General features: G+C 37.8%; 1 protein-coding gene across 2 annotated transcripts; it reads right to left on the bottom strand.

Moving 5' to 3' along the window:
- Positions 1 to 839: 839 nt before the first annotated feature.
- Positions 840 to 17,692, bottom strand: LOC112053745 (RB-associated KRAB zinc finger protein). Of its 2 annotated transcripts, none has more exons than XM_052890437.1 (14): positions 17,476 to 17,692; positions 16,140 to 16,259; positions 14,491 to 14,662; positions 13,820 to 14,055; positions 12,882 to 13,085; positions 11,561 to 11,658; positions 10,433 to 10,549; positions 8,624 to 8,734; positions 7,479 to 7,583; positions 6,455 to 6,667; positions 5,051 to 5,162; positions 4,295 to 4,408; positions 3,166 to 3,318; positions 840 to 2,269 (listed from the first exon to the last, which is right to left on the bottom strand). In XM_052890437.1, the coding sequence occupies exons 1-14, from the start codon at positions 17,605 to 17,607 to the stop codon at positions 2,135 to 2,137; spliced, it is 2,022 nt and encodes a 673-aa protein (XP_052746397.1). In that variant the 5' UTR covers positions 17,608 to 17,692; the 3' UTR covers positions 840 to 2,134. The 2 variants fall into 2 exon arrangements, with proteins under 2 accessions (XP_052746397.1, XP_052746396.1); XM_052890436.1 differs by having other exon boundaries at positions 840 to 2,272; positions 17,476 to 17,690.
- Between the last annotated feature and the right edge of the window lie 1,392 nt (positions 17,693 to 19,084).

Here is a 19,084-nt window from a genome sequence, read left to right as displayed (position 1 = left end):
CAAGACCCTAGAATGAAAAAGAATGACCTTGAGTGGAGTCACGCACTTGTGAACGTTGTGTGTAGGGTTAAAGGATCCTTTGACAAACACTCCCCTTTTCCACTCAAGTCACTCTCCCCGCCTATCCCAAGTAACCCATAAATAACACGACAAAAAATGTGGACGGCTCGAACGCCACAAACATACTGAAGCCGACCGTACGACGAACACCTTATATCGCAAGTTATTCCCGCCAACCAAACGCTGCCACAAACATACTGAAGCTGACCGTACGACGAGCACCTTATATCACAAATCATTCCCGCCAACCAATGGCTACCCCTCTCTAAATCCCTACTCTCTACGGAAACAAGTCGCGCTACCTAGCGTCGGCACGAGCCAACATGAGATCGAGCGACGTCATATCCGTCTCAGACTATTTCCTACAATACCTAATCTAAGCTCGTTTCGTCACAAAATGAAAGACAATTTTGTTCTTTTATTTGGGTGAGATACTAGTCCTTATGTAATTAGTCTAGGGTCCAAGAAAACTGCTGTAGGTACGGGCTCAAAAAGGCTACCAGACCAGTACCAACCCAGAGCCGTAAAGCTTATTACTAAAAAAAAAAATGCAGTAGGTATGAAACTTTTGAACCACATAGGGATGCCACTCTTCAAGGCATCTTTCTTTCATGTGGTGGAAAATTCATTACAGTCCTATGCAAACTTGGGTGATAGGCGCGCGCCTACGTTACCGGTAATACCTAAACTTTTGCATTGCACATCTTTACGTACGATGTTCATAATAGAGTTTTCAATACAGTATCAGGGAATTTAAACAAAAAATAAAACATCCAAAGTGGCGTATATAAAAGTATATTTATTACTATTTACAATATCTGACTGAAGTCAATGGTCCACCTCATGGTAAGTAAACCATCGTCTTATAAGTATAAACAGGGCGTCTGGCGCGGTACGAGGTTTTTTGACCTCGTACTAGAACTGTATGTGGTCCGACACGAGGTCAATAGACCTCGTAACCATTGAAGACGCTAGACATACGAGGTCAATTGACCCCGTAACCCTTGAAGACGCTAGACGTACGAGGTCAATTGACCTCGTACCGCAGCGAATGTGTTAAAAGCATGCAAGGAGAAACTACAAAGTGACCCTGTCCATCATCCTATAGTATGAAATCCAGCATAAGAAATATATACCCTCATCTGTTATTTAATGAATATAACAAATAAATGATTAAAAATATTCATTTTGCACATAGCTTGGCTAGTAAAATTGAGGCTGGATAGTATTAAATGATTTTTTTTAATTTATTTAATCCGTCATTGGTTAATTAAAAAAAAATCTAATACACTAGTTAATAGAATATACATCATCATCAACCCATAGCTCACTGCTGAGCACGAGTCTCATTTCAGAATGAGAGGGGTTAGGCCAATAGTCCACCACGCTGGCCCAATGCGGATTGGCAGACTTCACACACGCAGAGAATTGAGAAAATTCTCTGGTATGCAGGTTTCCTCACGATGTTTTCCTTCACCGATTGAGACACGTGATATTTAATTTCTTAAAATGCACACAACTGAAGAGTAGGAGGTACATCCTGCCTCCTTACCTTCCCTGCCCACACTAAACAATTTATGGATCAATATTTACCAACACAAAATCCCAAACGCGACTGGCAGCGTGACGGTGTTCACGCTGCCTAACAAACAACTGAACTCAAATCATCAAATACCCTTTTATTTATACTATCACTGTCGTAACAACTTTATACAAATACCTCCTTTTAATAATATATATAATGAATGTAAACACATGGATGTAGTTCTTCACTGGATAAGCTCTCTCACAAAACGCTAACATCATCAACAATCCATATTCGGCTCACTTGAGCACGAGTCTCCTTTCAGAATGAGATTGATTAGGCTAATAGTCCACCACGCTCAATGCGGCAGACAGGTAGTGAATTGAGAAAATTCTCAAGTATGTAGATTTCCTTCTCTGTTTGAGACTGGCGATATATAATTTCGGATTTCCGGATTCGAACCTACATCCTTGCAATCGAAGGCAGAGGTTATATCCACTGAGCTATCGAGGCTCAAAAATCTATACATCTAATGAAATCGTTTTAATTTCAAGTATGCACTATATCCAGTTGCGTGGGGACGCTCTGTGCCAAGTTGCTAGCGATGTTCTGTTGGAAGTACTGCATACGGTTCGCCAGTTCAATGCCCGGGTAGGGCTCCGGCTTCTTCGCTGCTACGCGGGGCTGCTAGAAAAAAAAGAAAACAATTTCCATCAAAAGAGGAAATATAGGCAGTATTTTAAAGATAAAAATTAAAATTATAAAAGATATGCCTACAATATATATAAATAAAAGTGTTTTTCTGTAGCTATTTAAAAATACTCTGTTTTTTTAAGCGCTTAGTATTGAAACGATACTAAAACATAATAATTTTTTTGTCTCTCTGTTTGTCTGAGTTTATCTTTGGAATGGCTTAACCAATTTTAATGGCATTTTCACTAGAAGATAGGGGAGGTTATTGAGTCAACATATAATCTACTTTTATCCCGGAATTCCTCCGGCATTATGAATGATCCCCTGCGGGATTCGTCAAATACCGAATTAAAACTGTGTATTAGATCTGTAGTTTCGGTAATGGCGTCGCGTGTTTTAGAATATCGTCGTGATTTGGAATGGCGTCGTGTGTTTTAGAATGGCTTCGTGTTTTAGAACGACGTCGTGTGATTTGGAACGTCGTCATGATTTGGAATGGCGTCACGTGTTTTAGAATATCGTCGTGATTTGGAATGGCGTCGTGTGTTTTAGAATGGCTTCGTGTTTTAGAATGACGTCGTGTGATTTGGAACGTCGTCATGATTTGGAATGGCGTCGCGTGTTTTAGAATGTCGTCGTGATTTGGAATGGCGTCATGATCTGGAATGGCGTCGCGTGTTTTAGAATGTCGTCGCGTGTTTTAGAATGTTTTCGTGATTTGGAATGGCGTCATGATTTGGAATGGCGTCGCGTGTTTTAGAATGGCGTAATGATTTGGAATGAAGTCGAGTGTTTTAGAATGTCGTCGTGATTGGAAATGGCGTCATGATTTGGAATGGCGTCGCGTGTTTTGGAATGGCATCACGTTTTGGAATGGCGTCACGTACCTTGAGTCGTTTGGTGTAGTGCATCATCTTGATGTGTTTGTATATGGAGGTCTGCCAGCTGAACGTGGCGGGACACAGCGGGCATTTGAAGCTCTTCGCCTCCGAGCGGTTTGTGTGCATCGCCCATACGTGCCCTTTGAGCCGCTTTACTGTCTGTTGGTGATACAACAGAAAACATTGATTTAACACATTCGCTGCGGTACGAGGTTGACCTCGTGCGTCTAGAGTCGTCAAGAGTTACGGGGTCTATTGACCTCGTGCGTCTATTGTCGTCAAGAGTTACGAGGTCTATTGACCTCGTGCCGGACCACATGAAGTTCTAGTACGAGGTCAAAAAACCTCGTACCGCACCAGACGAAAGTACAGAAAAATTGTTGCAGTAATCACGACATAATTTTAGCTTTTGATATAGAAATGGTTCAGGTCTTGCAATATCTGCTGAGTTTTTTCTTCTAAGAAATTTTCAGTAAAAAATCTCAGTTCTTAATTTTTTTACGAATAGAAAGCCACGTTATTCGCGAGTATCATAGAACTAAGCGGGTAACACCACGTGGCGTAGGCATTACAAAGAATTTCTTTCGTTTTATGTCTTTGTACTTATTGTGTAATAAATATTTAATCAAATAATCTTTCAATTGATTATGAAACACATGACATTAGGTAGGAGTATGCTCGACTCTACTAGACTAGAGCCGTGATAGCCCAGTGGATATGACCTCTGCCTCCGATTCCGGAGGGTGTGGGTTCGAATCTGGTCCGGGACATGCACCTCCAACTTTTCACTTGTGTGCATTTTAAGGAATTAAATATCACGTGTCTCAAACGGTGAAGGAAAACATCGTGAGGAAACCTGCATACTAGAGAATTTTCTCAATTCTCTGCGTGTGTGAAGTCTGCCAATCCGCATTGGGCCAGCGTGGTGGACTATTGGCCTAACCCCTGATTCTGAGAGGAGACTCGAGCTCAGCAGTGAGCCGAATATGGGTTGATAACGACCACGCCCGACTAGTTCCAGACTCATACGGAGCCCTTAGTCATGAACTGTTTCTTGCAACGCGAACCAGCTCATGACTAAGGGCCCCGTTTTAATTTAATTTGTTTTCTTTCTATTTGTTAGTTTAATGCATACCTTATATGACTTCCCGCAAATCTCGCACAGATGTTCTCCGTCTGGTTCCCTCTTGTTCCTGCCTTCGTGGATGTTGTTCATATGTGCCACCATTATTTTGGCTGTCTTGAACGGCTGCAATTTATAATAATAAAAATAAGTCGGGTTTTCCTTCCTGACGCTATAACTCCAGAACGCACGAACCGATTTCCACGGTTTTGCATTCGTTGGAAAGGTCTCGGGCTCCGTGAGGTTTATAGCAAAGAAAATTCAGGAAAAGGTAGGGGTAGGGTAGGGGTAGAGTAGGGTAGGGGTAGAGTTGGGTAGGAGTAGTTGAAAGTTTACATCGAGTTCCACGCGGACGAAGTCGCGGGCGTCCGCTAGTTTATAATAATAATCAGTGGCCTGCATAAGGTTTCTAATAGGCTAGTTGACACTTTTTTTAAAATGGTCTTAAATTGTTCATTATAAGAAATTGAAGAAATCCCTTACAAGATTTTATCTATACAAGCAATATTATAAAGAGGAAAGGTTTATTTGTATGTTTTGTGCTCTGGAACTATTGAACCGATTTGAAAAGTTCATTGACTGTTGCGAAGCTACACTATCTCTGAGTGTAATCATAATACTCAGAAAAGGAGTAAGGGAGAAAAGGAAGAAGAGAGAAAAGGAGTAAGACCCTCTCTTAAGTAGTACAGTACAGTAAGACTGAGAGGTAGAGACATGAGGGAGAGAGTAACATAGGAAGAAACCGAGAGAATACATGCACGTTTATACCTTATAGCAAACCGAGCACTGGTACTTGATGATCTTGAGATGCTCCCAGTCCATGTGGTCGTTCATACACCAGCGGGAGGCGAACTTTTTGCCGCAGAAATGGCACGAGTGACTGAAAAACAAAAAAACAGAGATGTATTATAAACATAGGATATATACAAAAAGAGACCTAAGTTTTACCCCTGTGGGACACCCATTAATTACATGAACCTTCTAACTCTACGTAATTTATGCACACTTTTTAAATCTTGTCGTTAGTGATGAGAATAACAAACATTTTGCTTTCTCTTTGATACATCGATATCCACCACTGGCGTAATTCCCGTCCCAGTGAGAATTCGGAGATAAAATATAACTTATGCCACTCACAAATAACGTGGCTTTCTAGTCGTAACAGAATTTTCAAAATCGGTACAGTAATATACAGAGATTAAGCATACATAGCGACAGAGAAAGCAAACAATTCAAAATTGGCAATACGCGATTTGATTTTACGCACAGTATTAATAATTACGAGCTTACGAGTATTTGCTGTGGTATTAATAATGTATCTTATTGATCATCTTCATCATCGCTACCATCATCATCATAATCATCACCATCACCATCATTATCATAATCATCATCTTCATCATCATCATCACAATCACCATCATCATCATCACACTCATCACCATCATCATCATCACACTCATCACCACCATCATCAGCACAATCATCACCATCATCATCACTGCTGGTGACGACTCACTCACTCACATGTAAGTGCTCTCGTGCACGTGCCGCTTGCTGAGCCGCATGTGGTTGTTGTAGCAGTCGCGGCTGCTGAAACTCTTGCCGCACTCGCGGCACTGGTGCGTGGCGCCCTCCTCATCATCATCATCATTATTATCATCATTATCATCATCACAATCATCACCATCATCATCATCAGCACAATCATCACCATCATCATCACTGCTGGTGACGACTCACTCACTCACATGTAAGTGCTCTCGTGCACGTGCCGCTTGCTGAGCCGCATGTGGTTGTTGTAGCAGTCGCGGCTGCTGAAGCTCTTGCCGCACTCGCGGCACTGGTGCGTGGCGCCCTCCTCATCATCATCATCATTATTATCATCATTATCATCATCACAATCATCACCATCATCATCATCAGCACAATCATCACCATCATCATCACTGCTGGTGACGACTCACTCACTCACATGTAAGTGCTCTCGTGCACGTGCCGCTTGCTGAGCCGCATGTGGTTGTTGTAGCAGTCGCGGCTGCTGAAGCTCTTGCCGCACTCGCGGCACTGGTGCGTGGCGCCCTCCTCATCATCATCATCATTATTATCATCATTATCATCAGCACAATCATCACCATCATCATCACTGCTGGTGACGGCTCACACACTCACACGTAAGTGCTCTCGTGCACGTGCCGCTTGCTGAGCCGCATGTGGTTGTTGTAGCAGTCGCGGCTGCTGAAGCTCTTGCCGCACTCGCGACACTGGTGCGTGGCGCCCTCCTCCTTCTCGCGGTGGTTGCGCATGTGGCGCGCCAGGTTGCGCTTCCACTGGAACAGCTTCCCGCACACCGGGCACGGGTACGTCAGCCCGTCGTGGATCACGCTGGGGGGACGTTGGCTCATCAGCTTCATCGTCATCATCATCATCATCATCATCATCATCATCATCATCATCATCATCATCATAATCATCATCATCATTTTAATAATTGGTGTTGGTGTAATTTGTTTTTTGGACAACTAATGGTATTTGGAAGGTAATATGACAGGCATTAAATTAAGCAGGATAAGATGACGTTGAGATATCTCCTATACTAAAAAGAAAAAAATATCAAAGTCCTCGACTACAATCTCACCTGATGGTAAGTGATGATGCAATCTAAGATGGAAGCGTAAGTTGTTAGGAGGAGGATGAAAATCCACATCACTTTCGGTTTCTACACGACATCGTACCGGAACGCTAAATCGCTTAAACTTATCTCATGCCAATAATTTTAAGTAAGATTAATTGTATGTACGATTTAATTCCAGTCAGTAAAATAACATTTCAGTGACAGTTGCACTTGTCATTTTAATGACTGGAATTAATAATCGTACTATAATGATGCAGCATTTTGGAGTTCCTCAGGGAGCTATGCTGGGTCCGACTATGTTTTTGACCTATGTAAATGACCTGAATCAAGTGTGATTGATCAGTTGGGTTAAGTAGTAATAGGTGATAGTAGATATTATGTAAAACAACTATATCAACAATCAAACAACAAACTAATTTATTTATTAATTTTAAGTTATTTATTCTGGTTCTAGTTTAATATTTGATGTATACGACTTCAATAAAGTTTCTTTAGCTTTTTTTGTCCATTAAGTCATTTAATTCATTTACTTGTTCCGTCAATTATAAAAAAAACTCTTACACATGTGCTCTGTAACTCTTCTTGGAATGGAAAACTTTATCACAGCCTTTGCAAGGAATAGATAGTTTCTCCTTCGGTTTGTCATCTTTGTTTTGAGGGAGAATTCTGAAAAATAAATAAGAAAGTAAGTATTTAGTTATTTATTTCTAAAGATACGTTGATAAAGATACTTTTATTCAAAAAATAACCAAGACATTTTTAAATAAAATACACTGGTGTAGCAAAAAAGCGAAGAATATGCGTTTTAACTTTATCTTTGATGGATTTATTTTACTAGTTTTAATGTATATTTTGTATTAATTACCTTCCATTGAATCATCTACTCCTTTTACACACTAAAAGTATCTCTTCTTTGGGCTTTCTTTCTTCCTTCCACTCCACTTTCGTCCTTCCACTTGCAATTTCATCATTCTTATTGTAAAGTGACTTCATTACATGTCCATACCAAGGTACCTTTTTACTCCTCAACTTTTGTTACTAGAGCCACTTTCAGACTTCTACTTACGAGTGTATTTCATTTCATATTTGTAATATTTCAAAATATGGCCAACAATTTTCCTTTTATTATAATAAAAAAAAATTAAAATATGTTTAAACACTATTTAAGAAACAAACAAGTAAAGTATTACACATTTTCATTATATGATTGTACTATCGGTTTTCACTGCAGGTTGTCTAGAGATTGTTTATAAATTAAAAAATAGATTGCTTATGAAACCGCCTTTGTGCGTTTTACTTCTTTTATCTATTCTTACGTGTGCCAATAAGACATCTATATATATAAAAGAAAGTCGTGTTAGTTACTCCACTTATAACTCAAGAACGACTGAACCGATTTAGCTGAAAATTGGCAGGGAGGTAGTTTAGAGCCAGGAGAAGAACATAGGATTTTTTTTTGTAGGGGTAGGGTAGAGGTAGTTGAAAGTTTACATCGAGTTTCACGCGGACAAAGTCGCGGGCGTCCGCTAGTTATTATTAAATTCCTTGGTAGAAAGATTGATTACAAAGGACGAACACCATCTTTAGATGTAGTTGTCGATAATTTCATTAATGACCTCAATAAGGTAGACCAACAGCCAATAAGCAATATCATAAACTATCTATTTGTCTAAAGTTTTATATACTACGTAGTACAAGTGACTTACTTAAGGTGGTATTTCAAGGTCATCTTGTTAGCGAAGACTTTCCCGCAGCAGTCGCACTGCGGTTTCTCCTGGTGAGCCACGCTCCTGTGGTACAGCAACTTCGCCTTCGTGCTGGAAACGTGCAATTCTTCATTAACAACCCATATTCGCCTCACTGTTGAGCACAAGTCTCTCAAGGAGGAGAGGGGTTAGGCCTTAGCCCACCACACTCCTAGAGAATTAAGAATATTCTTTGGTATGCAGGTTTCCTCACGATGTTTTCCTTCACTGTTTGAAACACGTGATGTATAATTTCTTAAATGCACACAACTGAAAAGTTGGAGGTGCATGCCCCGGACCGGTTTCGAACCTACGCCCTCCGAATCGAAGGCTTATCCACTGGGCTATCACGTCTCTCAACGTGCAATTACATATGTATGTTATAAAAAATTAAATTAAACAAGTGTTAGTGACCCAAAGTATCATGATCAAAAGCTTTTTCTGACCTACTAGTCAATTTCTGTTAATTAAAACATAATTTTGTGTTACAAATTAAAGGGTTGCGTTTGAATATATTTTTTTATATTTTTAAACGGAGCTCCTTTGCAGAGTTGTGCATCTAAGAGTTTCTACACACTAGTGTTTCGTCAGAGTAATGTGTTTGTCCGGGCTAATCTTGGGAACATCTAAACCGATTTTAATTTGTCTTACACTAGAAGATAGAGTATTGATCAACATAAATGTGACTTTTACCCCGGAAAAATTCATGGATTTGTGACAAATTGAATTTCGCACCGAAGAAAATTATGAAGAACAAGCGACCTAACGAAGTTATTGGAGGGAGAGGTGGCAAAGGCCGATGACCACGTTGCCAATGTTCACCGTCACTTGACATCAAGTGAGGTCAAAATAAAAACATTGCGTACTCAGCGCAGGTTGCATTACAATTCAACTACTCGTACTACATTTTATATAATAAATAAATACAGTATACTATAGTATACTACTGTAGTATATACCACGCCAAACTTCGAATCCGCTCTGAACTCCATCCGAATGGTAGCGCAGCAAACGTAAACAGCCCACGCGGGGTATTAATGGCTGTACAGTTCGATGTTGCAATGTCAGAGTGGACCCGAACTTCGGCGCATATTAAACGGTCGGTAACGCTAGTGCTATTCCGAGACATGGTCGCTAACTATGGGCCTCATAAGAAGTCTTAGTCACACAGCGGGCGATGGAACGAGCTATGCTAAGAGTATCTCTGAGTGATCAAATCAGGAATGGGGAGATCCGCAGAAGAACCAAAGTCACCGACATAGCTCAACGTGTCGCGAAGCTGAAATGGCAATGTGCGGGGTACATAATTTCAAAGAGCCGATGGTCGTTAGGGTCCTAAGGTGCTGGTATGGCGGTCCCGCACTAGAAAGCGCAGCGTTCGACCCCCCACCAAGTGGACTGACGATGTCAAGCGAGTCGCAGGTATTCGCTGGACGCAGGCGGCTCAGTATCGTGATGTTTGGAAGTCCCTACAAAAGGTCTATGTCCTGCAGTGGACGTCCATCGGCTGATATGATGATGATGATGACTACTGTAGTATATACCACGTCAAATTTCAATTCTGCTCTGAACTCCATCCGAATGGCAGCGCAGCAAACGTAAACAGCCCACGCGGGGTAATAATGCAATTCAATTAATATATAGGTAATCATTATAATTGCAATGTTAGAGTAGATTCGAACTTCGGCGAATATTATACAGTCAGCAATGCTAGTGCCAGTGTGCACCGTCACTTGACATCAAGTGAGGTCACAGTGACGAAGGCCTCACCTGAACGCCTTGTCGGGACAGTCGGGGCACACGTTGACCGCCTCTATCGCGTACTTGGCGCAGTCGTGAGCCAACATGATCTTCTTCACCGTCGTCAGCATGTTACATTTGCGACATCTGACAAATTATTAGTGAATGATGAAATGTTCAGGATCCGTGGAGCATTTTTACAATTGATTACTATCAAGTTAATTTTTCATGAGTAAAAACTTCTGAGCGCCGGAACGAGATAACGTACCACGCAATTTGTAGGACAATGTGGCTGACCGTAAAAATAACAGCTGGTTAGTAATAACTTTTGAACAACTACCCTTTTCCCAACTTGTCTCACTAAAGAGGTCATCAAAAATCGTTACTAACCAACTGTTACTTTCACATATGTTCAATTAATAGTTATACAAATTAGCAGCCACATTGTCCTACAAATTGTAGCTCCAATTTACCAAAATCAAGAATTTTCGTAAATAAAAAATCTGAGCGTCATCAAGATGAAACAGCTCATGAAAAATTAACTTATAGTAATCAATTATAAAAATGCTCCTCGGAGCCTGGACTAACACGGTTACGAATTAGGCGTGAAACAGCAAGTTAAATATTTATATTATGAAACAGTTAAATAATATGGGTCACTAGGCAGGTTTAATGATTTAAGAATATAAAATGGTTGCATAATAGGGGCTGCAAGACAATTTAAATAATAGTAGATTAAAAAATGGTTGCCTAGAGCACAGAACAGACAACGCTAAAAGCTAACGCTTTTAGCAATAGAAGTATCAAGAGAGCGTGGCCCGCGTACACCCGGGTGTGCGGAACAACGCAAGCGAGTCCGCGCATGTACTAGCAGTCTTGCTTTGTTCTATGACAAAAGGAATAAATAATATTCAACTCTAAAGTAAGGGTGACATATTTCATTTTTCACTAAATATTAAACAGCCATTTAGGCCACGCCCCTGGGTACGCTGGTTTCAATACAAAGAATTGACACTTTATAAATCTAGTTACCTTATATATAGGGTTATATAAGGTAACTAGATTAGGTTATATGTATGTTATCTTATATATAGGGTTTGTCAGCTTAAGTAGTTACTTTATAAACCGAGTAAAGTGAGGAATTAAGTTGTAACCAACCTGTAAGCTATGAGGTGCAGCTTTTTGTGTATTTTAATATTGTCCTTGGTGATGAAATATGCTTTGCAAATGTCGCATTGGTAGTCGTTTTCTGATTTCTGTAAACGAAAACATACTTATGAAGAGCATTTTAGATCAGAGCATATAAGCAATCGTTAGCGGTACGTCTTTGCCGGTAGGGTAGAAACTAGCCACTACCGAAGACTCCCAGGACAGACCTAGACCAATTAAGAAAACCTCAATCGGCCCAGCCAGGCTTCGAACCCAGGACATTTGCTTGTAAATCCAACGCGCACACCACTGGGCCACGGAAGCCGTCTAAACCATGACGGCCGCGTGGCGCAGTGGGTAGTGACCCTGCTTTCTGCATCCACGGCCGTGGGTTCGATTCCCACAACTGGAAAATATTTGTGTGATGAGCATGAGTGTTTTCCAGTGTCTGTGTGTATTTATACATTATATAAGTATTTATATGTAGTATATAATTGTATATTAATATTATAATATCAACTATCTTAGTACCCATAACACAAGCTACTCTGTATGCTTACTTTGGGGCTAGATAGTGATGTGTATTGTTTAAGTATATTTATAATTTTTAAAAAAAAACCTGGTAACCCAGTTAGCTACCAGAATCAAGAATTTTCGTAATTATAAAAGTTGTGCGTCTCATCAAGATGAAGTTACTCACGGAAAATTAACTTATCTTGGGCTAACACGGTTCGAAGTCTTTCGTCTTCTAGCACAGGTAGAAGACTTACATAATATTCTATACTGTAGGAAATAGAAGTAATATGACGTCGTTGGATCTCGTGTTGGCTCGTGCCGAAGCTAGGTGGCGCGACTTGTTTCGTTAAGGGTAGGGATTTAGAGAGGGGTAGCGATTGGTTGGCGGGAACGACTTGCGATATAAGGCGGTCGTCGTATGGCTTCAGTATGCTCGTGGTGTTCGAGCTGTCTACATTTTATGTAGTGTAATTCTTTATGGGTTACTTGGGGTAGGCGGGGACAGTGACTTGAGTGGAAAAGGGGAGTGTTAACAGTCAAAGACGTCTTTAACCCTACACACGACGTTCACAAGTGCGTGACTCCACTCAAGGTCATTCTCTGTCATTCTAGGGTGTTATTTTGGTTACTGTTTGATTTGTTAATTAAGTTGTCCTGACAAATATTGTAAATGACCTTTGTTCGACATTGGTTTTCTTATTGTTGTAATCTACTTTTGAAGCTTCTGCTAAAAATACCTAATCAACGTGGACGCCTCGTTGGCTGCGTCCATCTGGACGCACATCTCTGTCTCATAGTACAACAAGGAACTCACCGGAGCATGTTTCCCGTTCATGTGGACCTCCATCTGCTTGGATGTGTTGAACCCGATCAGGCAGTGGACGCACTTGTGCCGCAGCCGCAGGAACGCCTCGTTGGCTGCGTCCATCTGACGGACGTACTGCATTTCTGTCTCTTCCATCTTATACAACTTCACCAGGCTTTCGGGAAGGTTTTTCATTTTTCTGCTATTTTTAGCCTAAAAATATATTAATACAGTAAGCAGTGACAGATTTACTTTAGCAGTCTAAAATAGCTTAGAGCGGCAGTTTTTACGGGATGATAAATTTAGCCAAAATCATCTTAAATAAAATAAGGAAACCAAGTCTTAACAATTAAAGGATAATTTAAATTTTTTAGTCAATTCGATTCAATTAAATTTCTTTATTTGCTGAATACATAAACAATATTATACAATGTATTCGACCATCATTGTCCTACGGTACATTACTAAAATATTGAAAGTTGCAATTTCATTGCCAGAAGAGATGATAGTAAAGTAAGTTATTGAATTTCACAATAGACAGCACAAATTTAACAAGTATACTGGAGTCGCAGTTTAAAATCCGCCACTGACTGGTAGATTACGAAACGGTACAGTAATGGTAGATTATAAAAGGGTACAGTAATGGTAGATTAATGAAATGGGAGATTATGAAATGATGCACTAATGGTAGATTATGAAACAGTTAGTAATGGTAGATTTGAAAACGATACTCTAATGATAGATTATTTTAAAATGGTACAATAATAGTAGATTATGAAATGGTACATTGTTGTTACTGTTCCATAACATAATCTACCATTATGTTATGGAACAGTACAGTAATGGTAAGTAATGAAACGCTACAGTAATTAATGGTAGATTATGAAACAATACAGTAAGGTCAATTATAAAATGGTTGGACAGTTTAATACAAAATTCCAACAAACCTTATCCTTTTTCCGTTTAACTTTTTTACTGTCATCTTTCTTTTTTCTCCCTCGTTTCCTCTTTTTCCCATCTTCTGTCTTTAACTGTGAGAGTACTAAATCATCTTCGGAACTCTGCTGCGCATCTTGTGACAAGTCATCTAGATTGTATTGGAATATGTCAGATTGTGTATCTTCAAACTCTTCTTTAACTTCTATTTCTGGCAAGTTTTCAACTTCTTGGATTTCATTTTCCGCTGCAATTTTAAAATTAATTATCTATTGTTTATACTTTTTTATTAATAATCAAAAGCGCCTTTAACTCTACACACAACGTTCACAAGTGCGTGACTCCACTCAAGGTCATTCTCTGCCATTCTAGGGTCTTATTTTGATTACAGTCTGATTTGTTAATTATTGTGATAACCTTTGTTCGACATTGGGTTTCCTTAATTTTGTAATCCACTTCTGAGTCTGCAAAAACTACTATTAGATAAACATAAAACCGACTTTTGAACTGCAGTATTATTTTTATGATTTCTAGACGAAAAATTGATAAATGTGTGAAGGTCTCACAAATGTAACAGACTGAGAAGTGGTTGGAGGGTAAAAAAATCACAAAATTCATGTGACATAAGGTCTATCCTCCATTTCACAGTCTGTAGTTAAAAAAGCTTGTCAGATTCTCTTACCAATCTCTTTTTCAATGTCTTCTATTTTGTCAACCTCACATTTAACCTCTTCCCCAAGAACCACAGGAGGCTCGAACTTGGGGGGCAGTTCAGAGAAGATTTCAAAAGTTTTTGCTGATAGTCGACTTACTGCATGACTAGATAGATCTGTGGGTGAGTTTAGGAAGGATTGCTGAAATAGAAACGGAAACAAAAATTATTATTATTTAGTTACTACCTACTTTATCTTTATCTACCTACCTTACTTTATTTACTTTATCATTAACTCCTCTGGGGTTCCACAAGGAAGTATATTGGGTCCTTTATGGAATTATTTTCGCTACTTTAATTAACTACTTTACCTACTTTATCATTAACTCCTCTGGGGTTCCACAAGGAAGTATATTGGGTCCTTTATGGAATTATTTTCGCTACTTTAATTAACTACTTTACCTACTTTATCATTAACTCCTCTGGGGTTCCACAAGGAAGTATATTGGGTCCTTTATGGAATTATTTTCGCTACTTTAATTAACTACCTTACCTACTTTAACGAACTACTTTAACTACTTTATCATTAACTCCTTTGGGGTTACACAAGGAAGTATATTGGGTCCTTTCTCATTCTTACTATAAATCGTTAATTTATCACACAATCAGGTTTTTTTTTCTCAAGTTCAAGAACTGGCTGTCCCAGCTAGATATTATGGATCTGAGTTAAGAATAACCAGCCCTCTCCCCCAGATTAATTAGAATGATAACAAAGAGAGTGAGTGAATTTTAAACAAAAAAAATAGATTAAGTTTAGGAACTTAACACTTTCCTTACTTTAATTGACTACTTTAGCTACGTTAATGAAATAATTTCCCTACTTTAAAAAACTACTCTACTTACATTAATAAAGTACTCTACCTACTTTAATGACCTGTTTTCCCTTTTTAATGAACTACCTTACCTACATTAATGAATAATGAACTACTTTAATGAACTAATTTATCTAAATCAAAAATCAAAATCAAAATCAAAAATCATTTATTTCAAGTAGGCTCAGTTTACAAGCACTTTTGACACGTCAGTTGACTATTTGTAAAGATTCTACCACCGGTTCGGAAGGCAGGTTCTGCTGAGAAGATACCGGCAAGAAACTCAACAGTTGCTCTTTTGAAAAATCATACAGTATTATAATTTACAATTGATAACAATTACAATTTCTTATAGTTTTATTTCCTGTGTGAAAGTGGAAGCTGATCCAATGGCCTCCAAGCGCTTTTATCTTTAAGGAACTCATCAATGTTGTAGTAACCTCGACTAAGTAAATGTTTTTTAACACATTGCTTAAAGCTATGCATTGGCAGGTCCATCACAGTCTTGGGGATCTTGTTATAAAAGAAGTATATCTACTTTAATGAACCATCACATGGCCAGGGCTTCCTACTTACAAGAGGGGATATGGAATTTAGACCCACCACATTACTCCAATGGGGTTTGGTGGGTTCATGATCATCACACAAATATTGTACCTATAGTGTATACAGTGGCGTGCACAAGGTTTTTAACAAGGGTATGCGCTATAAGTCCTTGTTCAACTAGTGGTGCAACGTCGGTGGGTATTGATACCTTAGGGTAGGCAGTGAATTTTTGCATCTATGAAGTGCACATAAAATACCAACCTTCTCAGAATATGCAATGAGTATATCAAAGGACTTTTTAATCTGCTGTGTAAACTTGATGATACTCTGTATACGCGCCAGGCATTCCCAGCACACCTGGATTGACAGACCATCAGGCACCTGGAAGCAGATCTTTGTTATAAATATTATAAACTAATCATAGAGTGAGAATAATGCAGAGTGAGTCTTTACAAGCAGCGTTGTGAAGCTGGTCAACCCCTTGAAAAAACAAACATCACGCATCTCCTTCACATCCGCATATGGAAAATTTTTTCATAATTTGTATTTCAAAATTTAACACTAACATCAATTATGTAAATTAATATAATAATCAATAATTACCAATAAAAATTCATCCTATTTTTTGAGTTTTGGTGAACAGTTTTTAAAATATTTAAAAACATATGAAAACGTTTTTCTTAAATAATATTGAAAATTACTGATGCAAAGCTTCGTGTCGTACTGACTTGATAATGTATTTGTTTTTTAATTTTGCATTTTGACGGGTACAACACTATCGTGTTCCGTGCATTCTATCTGCATATTATTAATTAATCTGTGAACCTAATGAACTAACTAAAAATTGCTATGTGGTCAGTTTGTATGCTGTAGTAGATGTGAGAGAATTACCAGCAAAATCTCTCTATAACTTGCTTTATAAGACCTTTGCCTCACTAGAACTGCAGCTAGTTCTATATTAGAACGAGTATCCAAAGCTGCTCTAATAGGATCTTACCAGATTTGCCTAGGCAGGGAGAACAACACGAGCAGAGGAGGGGAGGATGACATCCTTAACCCTACACCATCAGTTAGTTTAAAAAAAAAAAAAACTTTTATAGAATTTATGATGATAGTAAGGTGTGTATTGCAATTTAATATATCTACCATGATAAATAACATAAATAATTAATATTTTAGATTTCATTAAAAATTTAAATATTTTCACCAAAATTAAATTATAAAATCTAATTAGATACAAAAACTGTAGAAAAAAAATGCATTTTAAAAATACCTTATTCTTTCCTGAAATCCTAATAAACAAAAGATATAGCAGAGTATGCATTGTTGTCATAAAAAACTATAACAACCCAATACGGCCTTGAAACCACATGAAAACGAGTTTATCATTTAAAAAAGAAACAAATATATTTTTCTATCATGGCCGATTCTATAGATTTTTGTTCTCAACTTTACAAACTTAAAAACATGACTGAAAACTGTGTTATTAATGGGCGTAACACTTGATTTTGGCAATTTAACAACAAATTGAGTAACATTAGTTGCTTACTTAATATTTTTTTAGTGAAAACAATAACTATTAAATTAATTTACTTGCCTCGATATTCGCTATAAGCTTGAAGCACCATTTCACTTCGTCCTTGTAAAACATTTTTCTGTTGTAATTGAGACATCCTACACATATTCCGTTCACATTATAGCCCTCAATATTAATGTTTATTTCACCCATATTGCATTAAATTATTTTATCACTAATGAAAGCTTCATTCCTTTCCTTCGGCCATTTTCATTTTTCGAATTTCTCGATTGAGTTTGACAGTGACAACTGACATTGACTTCACTAAGGAGTTGACCACAGACCACAAATGAAGCAGACCTCTGACTCAGAACAAAGCTTTGTGCTGGTTAGAAATTTTGTATGTGTGTATAAAAATGTCATTCATAAATTTCTCGGACCTCTCTTTTACACTTGGGAAAAAATTAAATGTGGGGGGAAAGCCCTATCTCTTTCTAATTCAACACATGCATATAAATCGTAGTAAAATTAGGGATGTGCAAAAATCGTAATTAGAGAAATTAGTGCTGAACACACACACTTGTTGAAGATTTTTTAATGTACCGATTTTAGAAATTTCCGGTTTTCTCTTACACTACTAGTGCACCTAATTTTATATTTACTTGTTAGATTTTAAGGAAAAGAAAAGCCTTTAATATATTTAAATCTATTTATTTTGTTATTGTCTCTTAATTGTGTAGTGACTCTACCACCGGTTCGGAAGGCAGATTCTACTAAGAGCCGGCAAAGAAACTCAGTGGTTGCTCTTTAAAAAAAAAACATTATTTACAATTGTAATTATCATTCACAATCCCCAAAATTACAAATATTGTGTACATACAAATTTTAGGCTGGTGGAAAATCACTTACATATTGTTTTTCTATAACATTATGAGGATTCAATAAACAAATAAATTTGAGACAGAACAGTGTAACAGAATCAACATAATATTCTTAGTTCTTTACTATTTTTTTTTTTACTTGACCTTGTAAATTATTAATTATAAAACAATCATTTTAACTTAAGTATAATAGGCAACCTCTTTATAATGTGTCTCTGTAAATATTATTTATCATCACTAAAAACATATGAGGGTATATATTTCTAATGCCGGATCAGAGACCATTATAATAGAAATAAGTAAGTGTAAGTAAGGTTACCTAAAAACCTAATTAAAATTATGTAATTTATTGTCATACAAAACAAAGATTGTGAGTTTTGCAAAATTATAGTTTTAAAAACAATAAAAACACAAAGCACGTACAATACTGTGAAATCCCACATTGTTTCAGTATTAAACATTTTTTTTACAAATTTAGCAATTTTTTTACAATATACATTAGAATGTAATACAAAGGGCAAGATTTCTAATTAAAAGTACAACAAGGACAGGATATCACAGGAGGCACAGATTTGTTAGGACTTATACTTAATTATATGTATATTACTAGCAGACTTGACCATGGTTTTACCGGAATAGTAGTTTTGATTATAATGGGTGCTTGGCTGTATTTCCTATAACTCTGGGGTTACTCTTTAACGAAAATTAATACATAATAATAAATTTATATAATGACGTACATTAATACATATTTATAATTATGACGTAGCCAAGTTTTACGTATTTTAATGTTTGAAGACATAAAAAGA

The sequence above is a fragment of the Bicyclus anynana genome, chromosome 27 (assembly GCF_947172395.1).
Source record: "Bicyclus anynana chromosome 27, ilBicAnyn1.1, whole genome shotgun sequence".
Lineage (NCBI taxonomy): Eukaryota > Metazoa > Arthropoda > Insecta > Lepidoptera > Nymphalidae > Bicyclus > Bicyclus anynana.
Note: the sequence above shows the minus strand (reverse complement) of the source record. Positions and strands in the feature narration are given on the sequence as shown.